The sequence below is a fragment of the Nesoenas mayeri genome (genome assembly GCF_963082525.1).
Source record: "Nesoenas mayeri genome assembly, chromosome: 6".
Lineage (NCBI taxonomy): Eukaryota > Metazoa > Chordata > Aves > Columbiformes > Columbidae > Nesoenas > Nesoenas mayeri.
In genome coordinates this window covers 26,473,616-26,500,211 of record NC_137545.1, presented here as the reverse complement: position 1 = coordinate 26,500,211, position 26,596 = coordinate 26,473,616, and the positions used below count along the sequence as shown (strand labels likewise).

General features: G+C 35.5%; 1 protein-coding gene across 1 annotated transcript in view; it reads left to right on the top strand.

The window, feature by feature from the left end:
- Window positions 1-26,596, top strand: part of PSMD14 (proteasome 26S subunit, non-ATPase 14) — a 46,891-nt gene that overhangs the window by 11,173 nt on the left and 9,122 nt on the right. Inside the window, exons 4-8 of the mRNA XM_080346842.1 lie at window positions 11,797-11,868; window positions 12,189-12,308; window positions 13,406-13,476; window positions 14,459-14,609; window positions 26,016-26,123. Of these exons, the coding sequence (XP_080202968.1) occupies window positions 11,797-11,868; window positions 12,189-12,308; window positions 13,406-13,476; window positions 14,459-14,609; window positions 26,016-26,123 (522 nt within the window). The remainder of the gene's footprint in view (window positions 1-11,796; window positions 11,869-12,188; window positions 12,309-13,405; window positions 13,477-14,458; window positions 14,610-26,015; window positions 26,124-26,596) is intronic.

Here is a 26,596-nt window from a genome sequence, read left to right as displayed (position 1 = left end):
TTTGTGTTCTTTGTATTGGAAGGTACCTGTGTTTATTTTTGAACTTGATACCATAAATAAGACCACCTTTGCAACATCTCTTCATGCAGAAATTGTTCATATCTTACCAGCCTGGTATTGTAGGCATTTGAATTTCTGCTCACGTGATACAAGCATAAGAAGAATGAGTTGTTGGAGTTTTTAAACAAGTTGTGAGGGCATAGTTAAATTTTTAAGTGTTGTGATATCCCAAACAAATTTCCCTTCTGTAGTTCATGGGAATTCAGATTTTGGCAATGCCCTTGTTTCCCTTCTCTGGTATGGTCTCCTCTCTCTTCCTGCTGCCATTTGTCGTGTTGAGGTTTTTTTAGTTATCTTTGCTTTCCTGGTTCATTCTCTGTCTCTCCCCATTCACCCCCTGGAATGCTGCCTACCACAGAATTTTGCTAGTGATTTAATACTTCACTTTGCATTGCATATTTGCTGCAGACAGACTAACAGGCTTTGTGGGGTATGTAAAAGCGTTCTACTTATGTAGCGGGCAGGAATTTGGAGCAACACTCCTCTTCATTTTGTATGCTGAACCATGGTTTGCTAGTGAAATCAGTTCCACATATGCCTCTACTAGACAATCCTACTGGATACTGTTTTGGGAGTGTGAGCAGATTAACTGCATTTTTAGGCAAGTTCTCCTTCTCCCAACACTTCAGAACAATAATCCAAGCTATACAAGTTTTGTCCATGATAACGTACCCTGTCTATTTTTCCAAATCCAGATGTGACAGGAAGCAGTGAAATAATGACACTTTTCAAAAATACTGTTGAAATTTTCATTACTTGATGAATTAAAAAAAATATTAATTTACATTGCTCTGTTGGTGCAGACAACTATTGTAGTACAATAAATGGAGAATAAAACTGATTCTGTATTTCTGAATTAACATATTTGATGGCAGAGGGGAAGGGAGAAAACCCAAATGGGAGGGGAGGGAGAGACAGAAAAGTGACCTGTGTCTTATAAGGAGTGTTTACACCTTGACTTGGAATATAGAAATAGAAATGCAGCTAGCTATTTTATTGGAATAATGGACTTGCCAATTAGCCATCAAGTGCTTCCATCTGTGAAATAGTTGATCAGATGGGTTAGCTGGGATTTTTCCAGATTAGGGCATTGTAAATGGCACTTGAAAACTGTCACTTTGATTATAAGGTTTCAAGCATTGCACTGCTTGATGCTGTGGAACCTTTTTCCCCTCATATTATCATGGTTTTTTAGAACATGCTGATCCCATTTAGTAAATCTATGGCACTGTGGGAACTTGAGAGACCTGCTGCTGATCTAAAGTTCTGTTTCATCTGCTGATCTAGCCAGGATGGTTATTAGAAAAGAACACTACTGACTCAGGATTCTGCAGGGCTTGAGAATAAGAGTTGATGATCTGTCGGGCAAAGGAGGGATCATGCTCGGTGTAGATAATTTGACATTAACAATCAAATACAAATTTCCTTGAGTTACTTCATTAAGCTGATTTGTCTCTTGAAGTAAATTACACATTCTAGCTGGCTGATCTGCATGCTAAGATTCCCTAACAAGCAAAAAACAAAACCACAACACGTAAACAAACACACCAATCCCTTCCCCCTTAAAAGAAAAAGCCCAGAAATTTAATATCTTATTGAAAATTGTTTTGGTTAATTGATTCTTGAAACAGCTTGGTTTTTAGTTTGAATGATGCAAATATGCTGTCTTTAATGAAGTGCATTTTCGTTTGGAAAGTTGTAGAGTGTCTGGGTATTTTGGTAGCTGTTGCACCTGTGTGACTTTTTCCTTCCTATGTCTCATGGGTGCATGTGCTTTATGTGGTTTGAATTGTGGTGATACACTATTGTTTGCTTCTCACATGTATTTGAAACTTCAGGTACTCCTTTTGAGAATATTCTGCCAGGGGAATAAATCTGAATTATAGCTCCTAAAATTGTGCATTCTTTCTGTACTATTGCTTCTAAGACATTTTCCAGCAAATTTATCAAGTACTAAGAGTGCTAGTATGTCTAGAATTCCAATATCCTGCCCAATAAATAGAGATGGTGTACCATTTGGGTGGGTTACTCCCGCTCTACTTCCCCCCCGCCCCGAAGCTATAAATTCATTTAAAGAGTGGAAAAATTTTCTCTGTGACAAACTTTTTTTCGTCCATTAAAAATATCCAACATCAACTCCCATAAAAAGTTCAAAAGACTTCATTGCCTATATTATCACCTGTAGGAAGTCTCAGTGTCAGTTTATGTATCCAAAATATATTATTTTGTTTTAAGGAGGAAAAAAAGCACCTCCCATATAGTAAACTGTGCTGGTTTTCTTTCATTGACTGGAGTGAGTGTTTTAGTGCCTTGGTTAGTGTTTTAATACAGGGCTGTTCAACCAAAAGCTTCATATCAAATTTAGGGTACTGGTGTGGCTTGGGTCTGGTTACCCTGGGGAAGGTGAGAATTTTGTGGGTAGTCTGGGTTTATTTGACAGTTGTTGGGGATTGCTAAAGGCTGGCTGTAGTTTCCCCACATTTGAAACAAGGTTGAATGGTTGTAATGTGACATATATCCAAAAGTGCTCATGGGAGAAGTAGAAACACGCTGGAATTGATTTAGGAACAGTCATATGATTGTAGCTACAACACAGTGTGTACTTTGTGGTATAAAAGCTGCCTTAAAGTGTGATGGACTGCACTAAAGTCATACCTCACATATTAATCACAAATAAACATAAAACTAAAAATAACACCAGTGGGTTGTGCCTGAGCATTATCAGTGTCTTCTGATCTGCTATTTTCCTATAAACTCTGGAGACTGTTTTTAGCTGCCTCTTCTTGACCTCAGATCTTAAACTTCCTTATTTCTAATAATTAGGCAATTAGCTTCTCTTTCCTGAATTTAATTGCTAGTGTAGTCCAGTCGACTTTCCTTAGAAGAGACGAAGGAGCTTGGGCAAGGAATGAGTCTAGCCATAATGAGAGAGAACAGGAAAAAAAGACTCAACGGGAGCAGACATCTTTGTGCTTTTGCATTGCAGCTGTTCACTTGTAATGTTTCCTTTCTGTAAGCAGGAAACAAACCCTTTACAGTGATCGGTTTATTTATCTTAGAAATGGTTTCTTCTTGCTGAAATCCCATGCTATTGAATATTAAGTTGCAATATTATAATACTATGCAGCACTTCTGAACAAGGCCTTCTTTTTCTTGCTGTGGTGTAGAAGAGTCCTCTTTGTGGCATTTGTGTGTTTTCTTTTGTTATTTGTTTCTGTTTTTTTCCTGGAAGCTTGAAGTATTCTTGTATTAATGGTGGTGGGGTTGGTTTGTTTTGGTGGTTTTGTTTGTTTGTTTGTGTTCGGTTTGTTTTTTTTCCAAGTGTTACAAACAACTAGCCTTCCTACATGTTGCTACTGAGTCTCCCAGTTGACCTGCCTGTGTTCAGAGGACCAGCTCTTCACAACAGGCAGCCTGTAGTTGTAGAGAACCCAATGTGTTCTTTTACGCATTGAGTAAATCCCTTTAAACTGCTCTTCTGCATGGAGTGTCCTGTAGGGTGAGCTCAGCCAGCACCCGCTGAGGGCTGCCCTGCTCCCTTGGCAGAACTGTGTCTAGAATAAGGTAATTAGAAATCTACATCAGAGCAAGACTTCTGGAGGCAGACAAAATCTACAAATGCTGGCTCGTTATCTGCCATGAGGTTCTCATTTCTAAATCTCAGTACCTTCTGTAATGGTGATAGGGACATGTAACAGGTTAGTCCTGGTTTATTCTGGAGTAAAAGTGACCTTTGTATTTTTTTGATTTTTCTGTTTTCCCAGTAGCTTGAGGTTGTGAAAAATAGTAGTTCTTTCCAAAACCACATATGATGTTACTGAGGATTTATTTTCTGTCCCTCATCTTATGGCTTTTCACTGATCATAATGTTGTCATAGAATCGTAGAATTGTTTGGGTTGGAAGAGACCTTTAAAGTTCATCTAGTCCAAATTGTCCTTATGCTTAGTAATAAGGAATATTAACTGCAGAGGTGCAGCATACTTCCCCTTGCTTTTTTGTGTGTATTTGTAGATCATATGGGCTAAAGGGAGTGGAAACACTAGAACAAGGAAGGTTTACAGTTAAGCAGCTATTTCATGCAACAGCTGTGTTCAGAACATTGCAGGAAGTCTGCCTATTGCAAATTGCATCAAGGTGCTATGTGTAAATAACTATATCACGAATGCATGTTAATATTGGGTAATATTTATTTCTAATAAAAATTAGACTAAGTAGAATGACTTTCTGTAAAGTACATTGTAGTAAAATTAAGCTTATCTGACCTCAAAGTAACTTCAGCTAGTATCATTTGATACCAGATCCTGTTAATTTTTTTTTTTCCTCAGTAAGATTTAAGCCTCAGTCTTAAAAAATATTTGCAATGGTAGTATTGGGAAACAGGAGTGCTGTTTTTGTAGAAGACCCTTTAAAATTTTAATCATCTGAGGCAATTAGATGAACAAAACACATTACTTTCTACAGGTATATGGGAGACCCTGCATGCCCATGTTGGTGGATTACTATACCTCTTCCATGAAACAGTCATAGAAGATAGATGGATAGGATAGAAACATAAGCCAGATTTTGTTGGTAGCTTCCTTGCTTGCTTTTTTTCTTTAACTAAAATTCTGGCCAAGTTCTCTGGAGTGTCCCAGTGAACTAGAGATTATTTTTGTTTGAAGTTCTGCTTATTTAAAAAACCAACCAAACAGAAAGGGTAAGCAGTAAAGTTTTGGCTGTGCACTGAGGAGGTGTTTACAACTGGTGATCCTAACTCATTTAACCAACTGTTCAAAGCTGTACAGTGTTCTGTAATTTTTGTTTTTGAAGAGGAGGGGAGTTGGGAAACATTATAGATTTCAAGTCCATCTATAGTGCTGTTTATGGATCTGCTGTAAATGAGTAATGTAATTTAAGTTCTGTTGTAAATGTGAACCTGGATAAGCTTTTTCTTAGGAGACAGGATTTTGTAAAACATAGTGAGGTGGGGTTGTTTTTTGCAGATATTTTTAATTTAAAGTAGCAATTAGTCCCATAGTACTTCTGTAGTATCCCTACGCCATTTTTGAGTCTATGAGACTGTCTATGAGACTAAACATATTACCACAATTTTTATTTCATCTGACATATGGTGTAACAAGACAATGTGATCCTTTCAGAAATCTAGGCTGTTTGTTGAGGCTTATGGTATTTTGTGTTCTGTTATGTGAGCTTGATTATAATTGGTATAAAAATGGGCCTAAACATACAAACTGTTTAGACATAATGCTCTCTTCAAAATATAATCCTGTCGATGTGGAACTAACTGTAAAATTGTGTGTGTACTAGTTTGAAAACTGCAATAAAATTTCAAATTGCTACTAATTAGTGTGTGATTCACAGTGCAAAGTAATGTATTTTTCTCTTCCTATGAACTCTATTTTTTTCAATTTTTTTATGAACTGGATCATTTTCTTTGTCACAACTGATGGTGTTGACTTCCTGTACTGCAGAAAATGCAATATAATACGTGGCCTCTGGTTTTCATGGCAATCTTGCTAGAACCATTGAGGTCTGAGAATACGGCTTAGTCCCTTTGCCACTTCCACTCATGGAATACGAGTTGGTATTTTCTGTGAAGGTATCGTCTCAATACAGGAAAAATTGTTCCCCAATCACATTTTTGTTCATATTTTTTAGGCTTAGCAGTGTGTAAAAAAACAAACAAACGCACTATGCTGATTGAAGAAAACTTCTATTCTTTTCTGTCAATATATCGTCAGGTTATATTGTTTACTGACAGAGGGTAAGTAGAGAAGAGCAGTGGTATTCTGGTGAACTTCTAAGGTCTTTTTATTATCACTAATAGCTCTGCCTCCTCTGCACGCTTGCTCGAGTTTGTGCCCTCCCTGCAGGTAGTATTGTGTAATGTTTTTTCCCTCAGACCAAGCCATATGCCCACATTTCCACAAAATCGTAGCTTTAAGCTGACTTTAAATGCCTAATCTTTCCACACATCCTGTAATAGGACGAATTATTATTTTACAATGGTTGTCATTGTATTTATACCCCAGTTGCCCTTCTCTCCCCCCAACTACATAATAAATGCCATGATTAAATTAAACATGTGTTTTGGAGGAGGTAAAGAAGGGAAGTGGAAAAAAAAAGTGGGGATAAATACTTGTTTAAATTCAAAACTAGTGCAATTTTTTTTTCTGTTATGTGGGGTTTTTTAGTTAATATTTCTCAATTGTCTTTAGACATAACAGATGAAAACACGTACTGAAAGGGTTAAGTCAGCATGAAAGAATTCATTTCCACTTTAATGACCTAGCCTTGCTGGGTTAGGACGATGGGGAACATGCTTCTGACTTGTACTCCTATTGCCAATTAACACCTCCTATAACAGGTTGCCTCAGCTAGTCATTGAAGCAGAGGCAGTAGAAATAGTTTACATGCAGCTTGTTTTTCACACTAGTTGTTTAATACTCACAAAATTAAACTATTAAAAGGTTCTTTCTTACCTTACTGGGAAAGAAATAAACACTGTAGCGGTCAGTGTCCACTTGTGTGTCCCATGTTCACATTTAAATTGTTCCAATTGCAAAAAAGAAAAGTTGTAACTATTATAGCAGGTCTCATATTTTACACAGAAATATGTTGGTTGGTGGAATAAAGCTGAGGCTTGTTCTACAGCACTTTAGTTCACTGCCTTTATTACAGTTGGCCCCGCAAAACTGAATGTTCTTTGAAACGGCTATGCTGTATTTCAAAATCATCTTTTGTGCTATTAGTGTGACACCAGAGCGGTGTTAAAGATCCCTTTAAACAACAGCGAGTGTCTCTGTTGGTGGAATATTTCTCAGTTGCTCGTGTAATTAATCAGGTCCACTTTCTATACCTGTTTGAATAAATGTAAAATAGTATAAATAAAGAGCTGTGCTCTAAAATGACACTTTAGTTCACATTTAATCAGCAGGTATTTTAATAACATAATAAAATTGGCTAAATAATTGATACCAGTTCACACCAAGAGAAAGGTGGAGTAATAGACCTAAAAGTGTTAACAAATTTGCTAAAAGGCCTGAGTAGATAACACTTCCAGGTGTTAGTTTTTATCCCGTTAGAATGGCAAATGCCTTTAACACTTAGTCGACAAGAGCTGCCCAAGTAAAGGGCTACTTTTGGGATTGTATCATCTCTTTAGCTGTTTGAAACAAAAATACTGTCAAGCATAATTTAATATTACAATGTAATCTTCCATTCATAACTTGAACATGATACGTTTTTTCCACTACAGGTCTTGTTGAAAAAAGAATTAAACAAAAAGGAAATGGGTTCTATAGTGGTAAATTAATTTTATCCATTATTACTGAAATGGGGATTCTAAGTAAAAACAAAACCAGAATTTGGTTGGGTTTTATGAGATAGCTGGCTGTCATTTCACTGACTGACAGTGTGTATAGTTGATTCAGAAGAAACATCAATTTTCAGTAAGTAGCACAATAACAGGTTTTTTTAGAACAGTTTTTGAATTTTAGTAATTACTGTATCCAGCTTATGCAGGAATGCTTAGGAAAAACAATGTTCAATATTCCAAATGTCATTTTTCTCCAGTTCCACAAGAACTTATCTGATAAAGCTCTGGGGAGGCAGAATGGAGATAGTGTTTGCTGTTCTGCAGTGAGATGGACAGTCCTAGAAAACTGCGCAGTGGGAGAACTGTCTGACCTTTAGATGCCATAATGGAACCAAAAATACCAGCAGATCTTTTGCATTGCAGATACAAATGCTTTCTTCTTTGGGTTTCTGACACGATTTAATTTGGTATGCTGCTTCATGAGGCTGGTGCTCTTTTGTTAAAGTCAGCAGGCAGTGAAGTTTATGAACAGTGATAATAGCACATGCCGTGGAGGGTCGGTGTAAAATACTTTACTTCCATGTAGAGATTAGCTAATAAAGTCTTTCTTCCCCATTGCTCCATGAAAGAAATGCATGAAATTCTGTAGAAGACTTGCAGAAACAGGCCAAAGAAATCTCCAAACAGGTAACCCATGGCTACCCCACATACTGTGTGACCAGCACCCCAAAGCTGCAACTGTCACTGCAAGGCTGTGTTGTGTTGTCAACTGTCTACAGTGAAGGAAGTGGTCAGAGATGGAAATAAATTAGTTTCAGTTTCCAAATGTCTATTTTTTCAAATGGCATCACCTAAAGCCAAGTAAACTACTTGAAAGGCCCAAGACTTAGTCTGTTGGTTGTCTCTGTTAGATCTTTAAAAGTTTTAGGTTAAGAATTTCAACTTTGGGTTTATAATTTTTTGTAGAATGACAAGTATGTGCCTATCGTATTTAATGTGCAGATTTATCTTTGGCATGAAGATCATCTGCAACTAAACCTGTTACGGAGGTAGATTCTGGTCAGGTTTTGACCTATGGATCCTTTCCTCCTCAAAATTCCTGAATTGGTGCATCAGAATAATTTCAGAACTGTTTTTCTTATGTTCTTTCTCATCTATATTCAAAACAAAATAATATTAACATGAAAATTAATTCACATAATTGGAACAGTGCAATGAATTATTTCCTTTTGTCATAATCTAGCTATTAATTATCATCTGTAAGGAGAACAGAGTAGACTGAAAGGCAGTAGCTAAGTCTTCACAGAAGATGTGGCTGTGACCAAGGAAATATTATACTTTGTATGTGCTGTATTTTGTAAGACAGCTGAGAATTAAAAAATGTACATTATATTTGTATTGTATACTGCTGTTAGCTAATTTTTAAGGGTTCAGGTAAATTGTATCTCAGGCATGTGCTTAAACTGAAACAGTGAATTTTGCAGTTAATATTTCCTAACGCTTAGTGTAGTTATTTTTAATGTATATTTAAACTCGCATTTAGTGTGCATGTCATTCACAGTGAATACTATGGCTTAAAACAACAACAAAATCCAAGAAAAAAATATTCTAAGCAAGTCAATTTACATCAATGAATTTACATCTTTATGAATTAGCAATGTTTCCTACGCTGAACACAATTTGTTGGCTCTGGGTGCTGGCAGCTGGGAGGAGAACTTTAACATAAGTTTTGAAAACAGAAATTACTTTATCTCATAGAATGCCTAATGGATTGATAAAGTGTAATATTAAATATCCCCTCTTCTGGACCATCACCAAGGTAAAGAAGCATTTGAAAGCTCCAGGAAGTACAGAAATAATCAAAGAAGGAAAGTTTAGGAATGAGTACAGTAGGGTAACACCTGACTGATGCTAAGAAGATTTTTAAAATGGGAAAAGTTATCAAAATATTTAAACTCTCACAAGTTGCAAACACAGGTGTCTACACAGGGGACAAAGACTCGGCTGCAGGCAGACACGCGAGATTCCATATGGAAGAGCCTATTTAAGACCCATAGTCTGTGGAGTAAACTTCAGTTCAAGCTTCTGATTTTTGAGAAGCTGGTCTCAATCAAATGTCAACATTTGCCTTCTAGACATCACAGAACTTCTTATGCTATTCTTTATTTTTTAAAAAGTACTGAATGATGTAATGGGATGCTTGCTTACAGCACAGTGCTAAAACGTGGGACAAATGTAGAATATGTATGGTGATCACAGCAAGGATGTTATGGTTCTTCCCAAAGCAGTAGGTTCATGTGTTTGTACTTTTGCCTTCACTTCAGACCCTCTCTGGTCTAGAACTGGTAGAAAATTGGATGAAGAAAGGGGTCGTTACCAAACTAATACTATTTTATTTTTTTTAATTAAAACCCACTCACAAAGACTCAGTGACTAAATGGAAATATGAGTCTTTGTGCCTTCTAAAGTATTGAGACTTCTAAATAAAAATAAGGTAGTTTAGAACAGATTTAAAGCAGGAGAAATACAGTCAAGAAAGTAAACTTACATACTTACGGAGAAAAACATAGTATCAGAAAATGATTGGACATTTGAAACTTAATGAGACATACAATTAAGTTGTAGTAAATTTGGAATAAGTGATTCAGGTGACCTGTGCATATGCTTCTGTGAAATGTTCTGAAGAACTGCTCATAGAGGGTTTTCATCCTAAGTATTAGAGGAATACTGCTCCACTGGAGCATCTCACTGTTGGGCTATGGCTAATCAGGGAAATACTTGATGAAGAGGTGGAATAGCTTAAAAATGAACTTTTGGTGAGAATATTATAGGAGGTGAAAAGTTAAACCTGCTGGAAGATTGCTCATGGAAAAGCCAAAGTGACAGAAGAATTAGCAGTGAGTAGTAAGAAGTGAGGGAGAGCAAATATCAAGAGGTGATGGTCAAAGCTGGAAATACAGTTTAGAAGGTGTTATGAAGCGGTTATGGTTGACACAGATCCATGCGTGTATGTGAATTTAAAAATATAAAGATTGGCTCTGGAGTTGATAGAGAAGAAATTCATCGACATGGGGCGAAAAAAAAAAACCACAACTGAATTTTCTTACTGTCTTTAAAGCATTCTGAAGACTAGATTATGTTTTCCAGTGTGAAAGTATGCAGAAAGGACAATCACTATACAAAACTGGTGATTACTTAAGTTCCTAGTCTTATCTTCAGGAGGTGATGGCTTGCGTTGATCACTATGTCTTCTGTTTTATGTCATGTGGAGGCGTGTTGTACTGAATTTTCCTACTTATATGAAAAATCAAGAATTTACTACAAATTTTCTTTTTCCTAATTTTTCTTATAACTGTGGAATCAAGGTTCTAAATCTACAAAATATTTGTGTAAAGGCACCATTTCCCTCCCTCCATTAACTTAAATGTGGCGTTTTGTTTTTGTTTTTTTTTTTACCATGCTCCATAGTTGCTTTGTTGGCCTTCTAAGTCTATATCACTTAGTGCAGGAGTAACCTTTTGTCTTTTCAGTGGAAATTTGTTGTACACTATTTGGTAATAACGTAATGAATGTACTGTTAATTGGCTGTAATGAGGTGTGCTGATATGGAGTTCTGTATATAGAGCAGTATGTCTCTTGCTCCTTGAGAAAGGGACATTTAAACTGCTGCCTCCTGTGCTTTTCATTTTCAACAGTACACAAACCTGTTTCAACCAATCATTCACACCTGGGACAGTTGTGCTAATTTTTGAATAACTACTCATAAGGCAAAGAGCAAAGTATTTTGTTCACAGCTTTTCCACCTAGGGATCGGAGGTCCGTTTTTTCTCTCACTATACCGGTGTATCTGCAAAGTGCTCCCATAGCCTTTATCTGCAAGTCCTCTTTAGCTGAAAGCTGATGAAGCAAAGGGAAATTGCTGTTTGTGTTGGTGCCAGTTAATCATGCTAGCCCAGCAGCATTTACATTCACACCACTGTAAGAAACACATAGTTAATTGGAGAACTGGCCGTATTTTACAGCTGACGAAGGTTAGCATTGTGGCAAGGCTGTCTAATGGAAACTTCTCTGACTCTTAGCCTCTGTGTCTTATAACAGGTTTGTACCCAGTACAATACGTGCCAGTTTTTTAGTTGGCTGATTCTGATAAGATTGCTCTGTAGATTGGTGGTGTTTTGGGCTGGGGGCAGATGGGATAATGGCTCGGTGACTTGTATTACCAAATAGGTTAGCGAAGGAAGGTGCTTTAAAGCAGCATTTGGCTGTGCTTTTTTTGTTGTTTGCAAGAGCTGCACCTAACATACAAAGTCACAATGATATATGCATTTTACTGGAAGTTTTGTAACACAGAATACAAAAGAAAATGTTTAGAAACTGCGGAATAACAACTGGAGAAAATTATTTGTTCTTTTCATAGGGGCCACCAACAGATGCTCCAGCGGTCGATACAGCGGAACAGGTTTATATCTCTTCCCTTGCACTGCTGAAAGTAAGTGTTCTGTGTGTGCTGCCTCTGTGTATAGTGCTGGTGATCGAGCACCTGGCACCTTTCCAGAATTTATAGACTTACGCTCCTTAGGTGCTGGTCAGACTGATTTTTAAAATAAATTAATTCTCTTTGGAACAGTCAAAGGAATAAACTTCCTTCTCTTTTGTTGGCTTCATTTTTACTATTTTGTAGTTCCTTACAGTTTCCAAAAGTGCTAAAAGTTGCAAATTATCTGTAGATCAACAATGTCTGAAAGAACTGTCCCAAGTCAAATTCGAACCTCCTGTTAAACATACGGTGTCATTTGGTCTGAATTCCAGATGTTGAAGCATGGTCGTGCTGGTGTCCCTATGGAAGTTATGGGTTTGATGCTCGGGGAATTTGTTGATGATTACACTGTGAGGGTGATTGATGTTTTTGCGATGCCGCAGTCGGGAACGGTGAGTTCTTTGCAGCCACACCTTGATAATTTTGTTTGTTTGTTTGTTTTCCATATGGTAAATATTTTTAAAAGCTTTTCCTGGTTCATTTATGCAATCTTAAGGTGTAACCTACTAGGTAGAATTCGAACGTGGATTTTACGGTTTCAGTAAAAAAAAAATTAGCTAAAGCAGATTTTTTTTCCTAGCGAAGACTAGTACATAAGTGTGTGTATCAGTATGTGGAGGTGTTACATCTTTACATATGTATAAATATATTGATATAACATCACTTATAAGATTTATAAATTGGTAAATTTAAGAACTCATAAACTGTGAGCCAGGGAAAAGATACAAAATGTAAAAGGTTTGATTAGAAGTATATTATACCCTTAGTTGTGATGGTGCTATAGACAAAATTCAAGCTTGCTCTCTCTGACACATCTTATAGTGGCATGTCTGTTAAATAATATTTTTGTGATGTGAAAAAAAATGTGGTTTAATTTTGAGTAAGAATATTCATGTTATGAAGAGGTATTTTAAAGAGATGATGAACCAATGGAATAACCAAATTATATATAATTGGCATTTATGGTACTTTTATTATGTAACTTGAATGAAATATTGTTCTTAAAAGAAGCACAGATCCCTTTGTAACTTGGAGCTATACATCAGTGAATTTTTCCAGTTCTTTTGTCCTGAGTTTATTCTCTGCATGTGCATAGTTTAAGTAGCCAGCCAGCATGTGATATTTATCTTAAATAAAACCTGTACAAGTACACTTGTGAGAAACAACAGGCCAGAGTTGGCAGAACAGAAAGAGGAGGAAACAATAAATTCCTATGCCCATTTAATCATGTTTACTCATAGTAAAGATGACTTAAATAGCAATTTAAAGTCTTCTTTCAGCATTTTAAAAATCACATTGAAATACATTTATAAAAATTGTATTTTACATGTTAGAGTATTCAAGCAAGTAGATCTAAAGTAGTCAAGTTGCCCTTTTAAACAGAGGCTTATGAGTAGTGTTTAAATTTTTGTTTGTGGAAAGTAACAAGTTAAAAGATAATATTGTATTATGTACAGCTACTATGATTTTTGTTTGTCTTCTATATCAGGGTGTCAGTGTGGAGGCAGTTGATCCTGTATTTCAAGCAAAAATGTTGGATATGCTGAAACAGACAGGAAGGTATGTCATCGTAAAGAGGGCTGGCAAGAACAAGTGCTCTGCACATTGCTTAGAAGAAACAGCTGGCTTTCTGCAAAGCTAGTGATCTGGGGCTATTAATACTGTTTAAAAAGCAAGCATTGTCTCAGAAATCAGGTGAGTAGCATAGCATGTAATTCAGTCCACCTCACGCGTTTCAGTTGTCAGGAGGTTGTTACTCATGTTAAACCTATGGCTTTCTGTATTGCACAGAAAGATTAGAATGCTGCTCAATTTAGTATAGGCAGTTACTAGACAGTACCTGATTAAAAGATTGATTCTTAAAAATATATATATAAATATATTTATTTTAATTAAGATAAAAAATTTGCGAAGTTGTAGCTCATTTGTGAGCAATTTTGATGAAAGGAAAGGGAAAATAGTTTTGTAAAAGATCCTAGTATTTAAACAAATTTTTCTTTCACTCCTACCTCTCAACAGTTGTCGTCTGCTTGCTCAAATTCTTTTAGTGTAGGAAAAACTTCAAAATTAATGTTAGCAAAAGGCTCAGCAGCTGAACAGAACAGTGCAAATTGCTTTTTGACTGAGTTCCTAGTTCTACTGCTGGTTTAATTGATATTTAATCCTTTCCCACCGTTGGTTCCCGTTGTCCATGTCTGAAATGGACTTTCTGCCGTGAAAATTCAACCCTCGACGCCAAGGAGTTAAAGAGTAGATATTTACTCAAGTGCTGAAAGGGTAAAAACTGGTTCAGGGAAGGTGTGGTAACAGGGTGAAAAACCGAAAGCGTGATCTACCACTGCTAATGTGCATCCCTTAATGATAGCCCTCTTTTGTCACATTTATTCATGTCCATGTTTTCACCATACCATGGTGAGCAATTTAAATATTTCTAATGGTGTTTTTTTCACAGCTCATCCTAATTTATGCCCTGATACATTACTATTTCTTCCTGTGTTATGTCTGTTTATTGTTAAGAATCAAAATGTCCTCTTTGTTTCAGACCTGAGATGGTAGTTGGTTGGTATCACAGTCACCCTGGCTTTGGCTGTTGGTTGTCTGGTGTAGATATCAATACTCAGCAGAGCTTTGAAGCCTTATCAGAAAGAGCTGTTGCTGTGGTGGTGGATCCCATTCAGAGTGTAAAAGGAAAGGTATAGTAGGCTCACCCTTTTTTTTCCTTAAAGTACTTCAGCAAGATAAAATATAAAAGCACTGTAAATATGTGTAAGTTCTTGATTCTTTGGAGGCCCATTTTGCCTTAAAAAATAAAATTAAAAAAAAAAATGTATCATTGTAAATGAAAAGATCACTTTTAGTTTATTCTGCATCTTGCATCAGTAGTCGTTAAACAGACTGGAAGTCTTTGATATTGTCATTACACATAACCAATCGTAATCCTCCCTTACTATTTTGCTATTCAGGTGCCACTCAACCTGTTTACAACTAATAATCCAAGTATACATTGTTTCAGATATTACATTTTAGCCACAAAATCTAAGATCAATTACTAACAGATCACAATAGCTTCAGCCCCTTAACGTGAGTACTAAGAAGGCATTGATTTATAGGCATTGCATATGACAGCTTTTAATATAATTTCTATTCCAAATGTTTTGGGCAATAGAACTTTACAGATGACCTGGTATCAAGAATTTGAGTTTTTGAGAAGTGTGCACATAAATGATTACATATGTTAAATGATTATGAAAAGAGATTAACTTGCAAAGCATATTGGGTTATACTTGTCCTTTGTTGAAATCTCTTTTGTTCTTGTTTAGTTCTCTTTTTATTTCTTTCTAGCCCCATATGCCATTTTCCTATTTCCTGCCTCATGACAGCAGGGAGCAGCTCTATTATCACCTTCACAGAGCTGTCTGCAAATGTGAGAGGCAATTCGATTTTGCTCAACCACAGGGAGAGTGGATTAGAAAAACTACAGAACATACAGAAATTGGCTAGGTGGTTTACTGCTTTAAAATACTGCTGAGGTGTTTTGTTTGAGCATGCACTCCTATTGTATTGTAGAATAATTATTGAAACGCGTCATGGTATATATGGATGATATTAATGTAAATTTATAAATATTTTAAAAGTGTTCATCTTCTGTAAAGCTGTAGTATCATATTTCCTGTAAGACAGATGATATTAAAGCTACCAAAGAATTCCGCTGAGGGTTCCCTTAATTTTATAATAGAATATTCTGAAGTTACAGTTGCATTTTCAGTTTGTTTGTTTTTTAGGGTTATTTTAATTCTGATTTTTATAGCAAAATTGTTTATGTAACAGGCAATTGAAAAATTAATAACTTCTGGTTATTTGGCAGCTATTAAACATCTGAATCAATTTTGCTCCCTTTTAAATTGCATAAAGAGTAGAAGAAAATGTAGGTAGTGTTTGTGGAAAAATAATGCAGTGGAATATTTAATTAATCTTGATTTATTTTTTCTAGAACTTTTTTCTTTTGCTTTTTCTTATTTTCCCACTTCAACAGAAATAGTGAAATGGAGTTCTTTTTATTTTGTCAAAATATAATTTGGGGGACTATATTTGAAATTAATTTAGGCCTCACTAGCTATTAAACCCATTAAGGAGAAATCCTCCCAGTAAGTCACACTACTGTTATATCACATTTGCTCACTAAGTGCTTTAAAAAAAAGAAAAAAAAATTGCCACTGGTGTTTGACACAGATGTCGTGTTTGAGGGTCTTTGTTCTCTTCAAGAAAATAATCTTTGGCATATTTATTTTGGATGTGGGTAGATTTTTGTCCATCTAAACCTTTCTGGAATTTTTGTCCATCTGAACATTTCTCAAATACAGCTCTTCCTATGGCGTTGCTGCCAGTACTTGAGATCACTGGAAGTCTTGTAAGGTTTGTTTTTCATATGTGTCTGGCTGCTACAGTCAGATTAAATTACATTCTCAGGTTTCACATTAAAAAAAGTTTACATCTGTCGTGTTTCTGGCAAGTGCATCCTTAGAAGCTTAGAAATAGAAAGAATCCCCCAAATTATGAATAGCACTAATTAATTTATTGATTTGGGGGGAAAGATTGGGCTATGGAATGCATATGGCTTTTATGATCCTGATTGGCAAGATTACTTACATCAAAATGTATTTTGACTTTTAGATTAACTGAGAGAAGAACAAATATATTAGAGCTCAGGGGGGTTTCTCAGGACAGGTTTGGCTGCTTTCTGTGCGTGACTGCCTTGGGTATTGTGTCTCGTGCCTCTTCCTATGTTCGACAACTTGAGCTAAGCCTATTTCAGGGATATAGCTGCTTTTTCTCAGCACCAGCAAAAGAACAACTGCTTGCAGAGGTAATTCTGCTGGTGTAGTAGCCACTATACTGATGGGATTTGCTCGTGTGTGTAGCTATGTGAGTCCAAGATCATTACTCATTATACCTTTCACTAGCATAACTGTCTGGCAAAAAATTACAGTGAACATGTGGCATAGAAGATTTTAATATGGTGTGTTTTGACTGAGATTAGATGTATTTAAAAACAAAGTCCTAAATAACACATTAGCTAATTTTAAACCTGCCTCAGGGCAGGTCCATGCCCATATAAATTGCTATGGCTTATAGCCAGTGAAGCAGTCATGGTTGTGCTAGTGAAGAGTAACCAGGGCAGAGGTTATTTTCATGTGTCAGGAAGTTGAAATGAATTCTGATGAGGAGCCTCAAGTTCACCTTGACTAGCTAAAGCATTAAAAGGCAGTTTGCCCTGTCACTGGGAGAAACCAAAAACTTGTTAACTTCTTTGTTAGCTGTCCTCGTCTGGATGCACATGTTCCAAACACTGAGTGGGTCAGGGGTGTATGATTGCAATTTAAAGATAAGAATACATATAATTCTCATCTTAAACCAATGAGCAAAAATAAAAAGGCATAGAAAAACTTTATGTAAAAATAAAACCATCATCTAGATCTGTGGATTAAATGCCAGCTGCTTTGATGACCATTTTAGGACTGGGATATTATTACATAAATGTATTAGGACACATGAAGGACACGTAATTGTTATTACTTTACATACCTGTTCTTACACACACAGTATGCTTTTTCATGACTGTGTACCCATATATTGCCATTTTTAAGCTAATAACATTCTAGCTATCTGTAAAATAAACTTACAACAGATTAGTGAATTTTAACTGAAGGTCAGTGTTATTTGAACCCAGAGAGAAAAAGCTTTGTTTCGGCTTTTAAAAAAAATTATTTCTATGAATGAAGTCAAAGCAAATGTGCGAAAATATGGCCAGTGAGCAACCTGGCCAGCTGTTGCTTCGTCTTGTACTTACCAGTACACATTTCTTTTACCCCCTCCAGTTTTCCCGTCTGTGCAAAGAAAGTTGTAATATATATTTAGAATACTCCACAGAAGCAGTAATTTCATTAAAGATCTAGAATAAAGCTAAATATTGACATTATGTATTTATTTCCAACATACATTTTGAAATGTCTGTATGGAGAACTATATACCTTTGCCAAATGTTTAAAATAAATTTTTTTTTGGACCTTAACTTAGCAGCTGTTCCTCACCTCTTAAGGAAAATATAACTACACTAAACCCACTGTAACATAGTATCTTTAATTCCACAAGCATTAACTTACTGTGTTACACTTATATGAACTTCATCATTTGTTCTTTTACTCATTTTAATGTGTGGAAAAAAAAAAAAATATTTTTCCTAGAATATATTCCTAGAAGTCCAAAAGAGGGACAGTTAAACTGTATGTTTTAAGAAAAAAGTGTTTGTCCTATAATAGTTATTATCTGGAGAAAGAGAGAGAGACAAAGATGCTGGTTTTATCCTCCCTATACAAATGAAGAGCTAAGGAGGAGACACTTTAACTGAGTTGCTGCTGGAAGTCCATAGCGAAGTTGTGTCTGTCCAAAGCCAAGGTCACCTTATTTTGAGCTGTTAACAAGGTAAAGCAATATCTTTAAATATTCAGATTTCTAATTAGAAAAATAAAGCATTCTATGACTATTGCAAAAGTGTGGTGGCTCAAGTACAGTACTTGGAAATGTTGTAGTATTCCAGCATGTTTTTCCTTCTTATTGTGCTTATGAGATTTTTGTGCTTTTTTCAAAATGGAGAAAATGTATGTGGGCATATGATAAAATGCCACCACAAACCCAGTAGATCATATGGTTGAAAAGAGCTATATTTTTAATTTGCTGGATGACCTGTTCTGGTGACCTCTTCAATAAAACATGGCTCTTTTTTTGCCCATTGGTACTCCTATATCTAGGTGATGACCTGTGTATAATTAGTTATGTATGCGAGCAATATGGTTTTGTTAATGCCTGATTTCAGTTTGTAACTCTCTACAATAATAGATGGTCATTTTGTTGAGTGCTGACCCCAAGAATAACTATTAGCAAATAGTTTTGATCTGTTCTGCTACTTCTATGTTCCAGTTTAAATTTTTTATATGCTACATTATCTCAACTCGGTGACATATGTGGAGAACGGCAGCTGAACTGCTTTTCTGAGACAGTTTTCGTGGTGCAAATCCTCCCAATTTATCAAGACAAAATACGTACATGAATGGTTTCATAACTTGGTAGTTACTTGATAGTCTAAAAGAGTGAAACGGAAAGTGGACAGAGATTTAACAATTAATCTTCTGAATGTTGGAATTACCATGTAGCCTCAAGAATTTTCTTCAGCTGAACATAAATCTTAAATTAGTTTTCTGGAAGACTGCATATCTTCAGACCTCCACTCGTTTTTCAGAGCGCAATTATTTTTCCTTTGAACTTGTCCTTTTCCCTTGTTTCTTTGAATTAACCACAGGATTGGAGGAGATGGTGACTTTTTTAAGAAGGCAGGAGAAAAACATTCCTTAAAATGAGATGTGTGGAGAGACTGGTGTAATGCCTGAAATTGAAGTTTAAATTATTCCATTAAGAATTAAGTTTGTGAGAATGATTAATAGATTTGAGCCACTTAACAAGATTCTTTATATACTCAACTGCCCCTAACCACTTCATGCATTTATCTAAATAACCTTTACCTCAATATATCTTCCCTAAACACAAGTGAATTCAATACTTGTTAGGGTACAGCTTGAAAGTATTAATTGAAAACCACTACACAAAACATTAAATTGACTATATGGTCACTACTGCTTTGGAGACATGTCTATTTATGGTGAATTATTGCTCAGATAATATTTTACAATATAATGTATTTTAAAACAAGTGATACCTACAATTTTACATCAGAATCTTTTATACCTGGAACAACTTTCATTATTACAACTGGACTTACTAACACTCTATTGTAAAGGGAAAGATTCTAAAATGAAGAGGATAACTTTACAGTGTATAATTTTGGTTGAAATTTCAAGGGTACACTTCTGTACATTTTGTACAATGTCTCATACATTTAGATGTTCTTACAGCACTGTGGTATTTCTTAACATTGACTGAACGTTGACTGACATTTGGTGCAGTAACCTGCGTATCAGAGACAGAAACATCCTAATTTGATCCAGGCAAGAACTGAGTTTTGATAGGAGCCTGATCCGGAGAATAAGGAAGTATGTATGTTGTGCTAGGTTTGATTACCGTTGATCTGGTAAAGATTGATGTTCTTTTTCCTGAAGAATCACATTTGTAGGAGATGAATTGCATCTGCACTGCAGTGTATGCCACTTGGTGTTTTCAGTTCAGGATGTGTTTTTCTAAAGTAGACGTAAACTCCAAAGTATTCAACTGTTTTATTACTGCCAGTATACCACTGGTTTGTCACTGTTTTGTTTGAAAAACAGCATTTTTTTAATAGTAGTTGCACATATGCAGCCTAACATATTTCATGTATTCCTAATTTTTTTTAATAGGATGCCAAAACTGTTAATATCAATGCTAGAGCTCTAAAATTTATTATGTGACATCCTTTGGACTTGCTGTGATTTAATTAAGTGGCATGTGTTTACCTCCTAAACCATTTACATAGGTTACTTCAGTTCATGCCCTTAAAACAAAAAAGTTCCAAGAAGACTTTTTTTGTTGAAAAGTATTAAATGTTTAATTTCCTTTTGCTGTGGTGGATGTAGAATAGTCCTTTTATCATCATTAAGGCATATAGCTTTAAAACTTGTGGCTTTGCTACTTGAAAGTTATGGATGCATGCCCTCGCTTGTCAAGATAAATGTATTATACTGTAGTTCTCTCCCCTCCTAGTATGGATATTCAAGTTGTACTGTGTATTTGACCACAAGTAAGCAATTCTCTTAAGGATAGAGAAGGAAAATGCACGTACTCCTAGGAATATATTTTCCAGAGCTAAAATTGACATTTTATAAATAATTTCCACGTTGCAAACTTCAAACTCACAATCACAGCAATTCAGTGATATGCATTTGGCATGAGTCAGTTTCAGTTCTTAGTGCTTTTCATTGGAAATGGCATAAAAAGTAAAATTTCGTTGAATTTTTTATGTTGTGGGCTTACAGGGGACAGAAGATGTTCTTCACTTGTAGTTGTCTAACAGTGCATGGCAGCATAAATAACGAAATGGTCATAAACCCGAGCTGCACTTCTCAGGTCACATGTTCCACTTCATTTTTAAAGAATCTAGCAACAAACTAAGCAGTTGATAACAGGTCAGTTGCAGGTGATAAAAGAGATTTTAGATGGGACATTACTTCTTTTTCCACACCTGGCACAACCACATTATATCCTTTGCAGAGTTGTCTTTAAGCACTGGTATGTTTGTTCATAAACATATGGCATAAACAATACATAGCTATTTGAATTTCAAGGGCACAATACATTTTTAAAGATAGTCACCATATGTCATAGATTCTTCACTGGAAAAAATACTGATGTTATTTTTTTTTTTTTTTTAATTTAAAATAGGTTGACATTTTAAAGTGAAGTTTACCATTAAAATGTATTGGGTCTTGCAAAACAGGGCTATTTATTTCAGTATTGTTTGTAGGTTTGATATTGGAGGGATTTCACAGAATGAGGTATGTTAAGTATTCCTGAAATTACAAAGTTATGAAGACTGTTTTAGAAAAAGTGATAATATTCTATATGGCATTCACACACTCAGAGGAAGCTAAAATGTGTCTGGCTACTAAGCATCCTAAATTTTAACCAAGACGTTATTTTTACTAACTACGTTCAGACTATAAAGGACCAGATTTTTATCTCGTTAGCAGCTGAAGAGTCCAGTGCTCGTCACAGATTGTGAATAGCTATTAATATTAATTATAGCTATCCTGAAATGTATTAAGTACACTGAAGATAATTGTAAAATTTGTTTCTAAAAATATATTGTGCGGGCTCTACTGTGGGTTGTTGACCCCAGGGAAATGCTTAAAAATGCCGTATAGTTATTGTTTTTGAGATGATTATGCTTTTTGAAGCTAAGACAGATGTACAAAAAGATGCAGTTTTTATTTTGTATTGGCAGCTTCCAAATATTTAGTATCTATTTCCAAGAGCTGCAATTAGTAAAGCATCCATGGTACTGAAATCCACACATCCCACAAGCTAATTATATTTGCAAGGTCAGATTGAATACATATTTTCAGAAAAATAAAGGGTTATATAAATGTGTCTTCTACTTGGCTGTTATATCACAGTTTGTTGATCTGGAGTATAATGTGTACAATTCACAAATTTGTCTGATAACAGAAAGTGGTGTGTGATTGTGTTTATTTTACTAACCAGTATATTCACAGCAATCACTTCCAAATATCTCTCCAGTAAAGATGTGTTAATTACAAAACAGACAAGGTCTTCTATTATATTAAAGCTACTAACAAGAAGACAGCAGGAATCACACATGTAAATAGCATCATCAACCCCTATTTTAGTCCTCTGTTTTGATCTGTGAGTTGCGCATAGACCAAAGGTGCTATTAAAGACTCAGTATATGAAATAGGCAGCATTATATGAACAAAATTTATTCAACAAGAAAACAGACCTTTAACATGCATTTAACAAGCCTGAGAAATTATAAACTCTCATATGCTGCAGATTCATGCAGTGATAATAAACAAAAAAGGAAAGTAAGAGGTTTCCCTAAGCTAGCCAAACTGCTAATGGTTTTGTTATAAGCTGTCTGCTGTTGAAATGACCTCTGAAAAGTCTGGAGACACTGGTACTAGGAAAAATTAAATGGTCAGAGTGGTGGAAGAGTTGCAGCATGGAAGTGCACTTAGAGACAAATCTACCTTCATATTTCTGGAAAATAGACTTTTGTTTAACTTTTTTAAAGTCTTTACAGAAAGGGAATTTAGTATGAAGCTTGGAAACTGTAGTTTTTACTTAACCAGCATACACTGCATTTGGAAATTTAAGTAGAATGAAAGCTTAACATTTTTGGATGAGAAATGCTGATTTCTTACAAGACAAATCGAAGCAACTAAATGGGGGTGTGTGCTGCTTTTAATTAATCCTTAGAGGTTCTTTGTTCAAAATACTGTGTCTAAAGTTTCCATCGTAGGATGTGTGGTGACCACGTTGCTGTCATCTGATTGCATCACGCTGTACTTCAAAATACACAAACGCAGAGAGCAGACTTCAGCTTGTAGGCACCTCCAAGTGCTCACCGGGGCTTTTTTCTTGGATCTTACTGTGGCATAATTAACACCTACTTCACCCATTGCTCATTAGTACACTGGACATTAATGAGTCAATTTATTTTGATATAATCCTCTAAAGGAGGGACTGATTTGTGCTCACTGTGGAAAAAAAGCAATTACATTTTGCCAAAATGAATATGCAGGATTTATTGTTGTGTTTATGTTTGTATTGCGTATTAGGTCTAAATTTAGCCTCCAGGTTGTTGAGCATGTTAGTTTCTTTAAGCTGGTTGCTATAGTGATAGCAGCAAATTCCTTTAATCTTAGTGTAGTTAAAGTATTTAGTTACCATTGGTCGTCACAGTGCAACTGAGACAAGGAATATCATTCACACACATACTTTTTATAACCTTCCGAGATTGTAGAAATTGCTATTTTATCCCTTTTTAATGCTTAATATTTGTGATTTTAATATTTCATAGCACTTTTGGTTAGACTGATATTCATTCTGCTTAGGAAATACTTGCATTTCATTCCTTCAGGAAGGCAGAGCGGGCAGTCCTTTCCCATGCGGGTAATACCTGAAACATGATGAAAATTACTTCTGGTCATAATGGAGATGCTGGAGCACTATTCAGTATCACTCCGAAATATTTTAGCAGCTAGTTCTCATATTTTAATGTGAAATGTATCCAAACATAACCTTGAGAACACCAACTGAAATGTTGAATTTATTATCAAAAGGAAGTTAAATCAGTTTCTTATTTTGCGTTTTCTTTTTATTTCGCATGACTCAAGTCCCCTGACAAGTCCATGCTGGGCAATGCCTTTCATTCTTGGATAAGTTCAACATTGTCCAGTGACAGTCTTGGTTAGATGTAGAAGCATGGCCATTATCAAATTATAAAGCAGTGATTACAGTGTATTGCCAAGTTTGTGGTTCTTGCTTCTCAAGGTACATTTTTATTTGCTTGGGGTTTTTCCCCCCCTTATGTAGCTCGTCTCTGGAGAAATTGTGTGGAATTTTTTACTTTGCTTGACTTTTTAATTTATATTGCCACTTCGTTATTGTTGGGCATTTCCAGGTGTTCATCAATTAGAGCATCTGGTTAAAGGAGAACACAGAGATGGATGCAAAAGCTTGTCACAAGTGTTTTGAGATGGAGAAAAATCTGATAGTGATAGAAAGGGAAAAATACTATTGGTTTCTGTGTAGCCACAAAAAAATGTATAGACACATATAAGCTGTTTTGGGTGTTTTTTGACAATTAAGTTTTTTTAAATGTAATTCTTTTTTTTGGTAGCATTAGTATCGGATGGCATGCTTCTGTTGCATATTAAATCTCAATTGTGGTTTGTTTTTATTATTGTTCAATAAAAAAAAGTCACTATTAAGTGGCTTTAATTGGGTCACAACGTAACATTTTTGATAAAGAAGATTTTTTTTTTTTTCTTTTTACATTTTCCACGTGCAGTTTTAAGGCATGATGTATGCAGATGGATCTGGCCATTCAGCTGAAAGTCCAGGCAAAGTAGCCCTTAGTGACACTGAGTCACTCAACACAACTTAAATAGTTTGGTCTCAAAAGTAAATACAACAGGTGATAATATATGATTTTTTTCAGTTTACACTTTGATATTTCGTTAAAAAATACTTGCAAATTAATTTTATTTCCACATGAGCTAAATATTTATGTAGTGTTCCTAATAAATTCCATATATACTTAGTTATTAATATTTGTGTAAATGGAGAGGAAAATGTTAGAACAAGTTGGGGGACTTGATGTTGCTTTCTCTGCAGACTTTCAGTGACAGTGGTTAATTTCTTGTTTGCTCAGCATTAAAGATTTTGGTTCTGGTCTAATTTCTCAAAATGTCAAACCAGACATATAAATGCATCTGGTTTTGTCCAACCAAGAGTATAAGGAGGAAGAGATTAAAAATTTTTGTAGAAAAACTGTTAAAAGGAAAATTAAACTATTTAGTTTAATAAACTAGAATACTAGAATACTCAAACATATGCAGACAAAATGTCTGCAAAGGATGCCTGGGACTATTTGTGTGGATGTACAAGGCTGTACATGCACTGATCCAGTTAAAAGACTGGGGCCTAAATGGGAAATCTGATCTTGCAAATACAAGTCTGTAGCAGCGAGTACCCAGTAAGAGTGGGTTTGTGAGGATTGTCGGCACGTTCTCTGTTCTGTTTCATCTCACATAGGTGTTGGATAGGGCTGTGGGTTTTATTGCATGGGGCCATGAAATCCTCTTTCCAAAGATTTTCATAGACAAATTCAGCATAGAGCAGAATAAAAATCAGTGATGGTTTTACTTTGTTTGCAATGAAATAGCACTGAATACTACCTACCATGTACCTTTAAATCATAAATGACCTTGGTTTTCTTTTACTCTATTTTTTACTCCTGAGCATGACACTGACAAGGACTTTTTAATCCATCAGACAGTTTATAGACCCTTTCGTAGTCACAAGAAGCAAAAAGCATCTGACTAGAAGGGAATACATGGGGCAAGTTTCTTGCTGGCTATAATTTTGTTGTCATTTCAAGTATTGTGATAGTATAATTGATGTGACAGGACTGGGCTTTAGACTCAGTCCCTTAGCTTGTGCTCACTTTCAGTTTTAGTCTCTCTCTGTCATTCATTTTGATTGGATAAGATTTAGGTGACAAACATATGCATACCTTTGAAGCTTAGAGTACGTGTACATAAAAATTCAATGTTATATGGTCGTGTCATATATATAAAACTCACAGCTCCATGGAAAAGGTAATAATTGGTGTCACCTTACAATACAAGGTAGTGTAGTGTGCTGATAGCATAACCAGCAGGAGACTCTTTTTTATTAATATTATAATTAAATGATTTTCTGGATAAAGGCCAAAAACAGATGAGAGTTGATTGTGCCTTGTCCACTGTTGCTTGGCACTATTAGTTGCATTTTCTAAAAAGAATTGACTTGACATCTTGTTTTTACAGGTTGTTATTGATGCCTTCAGATTGATCAATGCTAATATGATGGTCTTGGGACATGAACCAAGACAAACAACTTCAAATCTGGGTCACTTAAACAAGCCATCTATCCAGGTAAACCCAGTGTTGATAGTCATATAAATTGTACCATTTATTCAGCAAGTTAGGGAAAGGTACCTAGAGCCAGTGCACTACGAATTGTTTATTGTTCTTTCTATTGCATTTTTCTGCATGCATTTATAATTCATCAATGGAGTTATATATGTGAAGGGTTTAAATTTGAGACTTAAATTAGCTACCTAAATGTGAATGCATGTGTAAGTAGATACTGCAAAGGTTCAAGTACAGATTTATGGAAATGCAAACTTTTAAAAATGACAATTGATGTCATACCATGTGATGTAAGACAGGCACTGTTTTCAGTACTGCAGTTTTAAAACTGCTGCTTGTTAATAATCTCAGCTTCCTAAAGACAAATTATTATGAAGCAAATAATGGAAAAAGTTCCTTCTTCATTAATAACCTTGTCTTTCTACTATATGCTTGTATAGGTTCTTGCTTATTATGTAATCTAGATCTAATCTTGT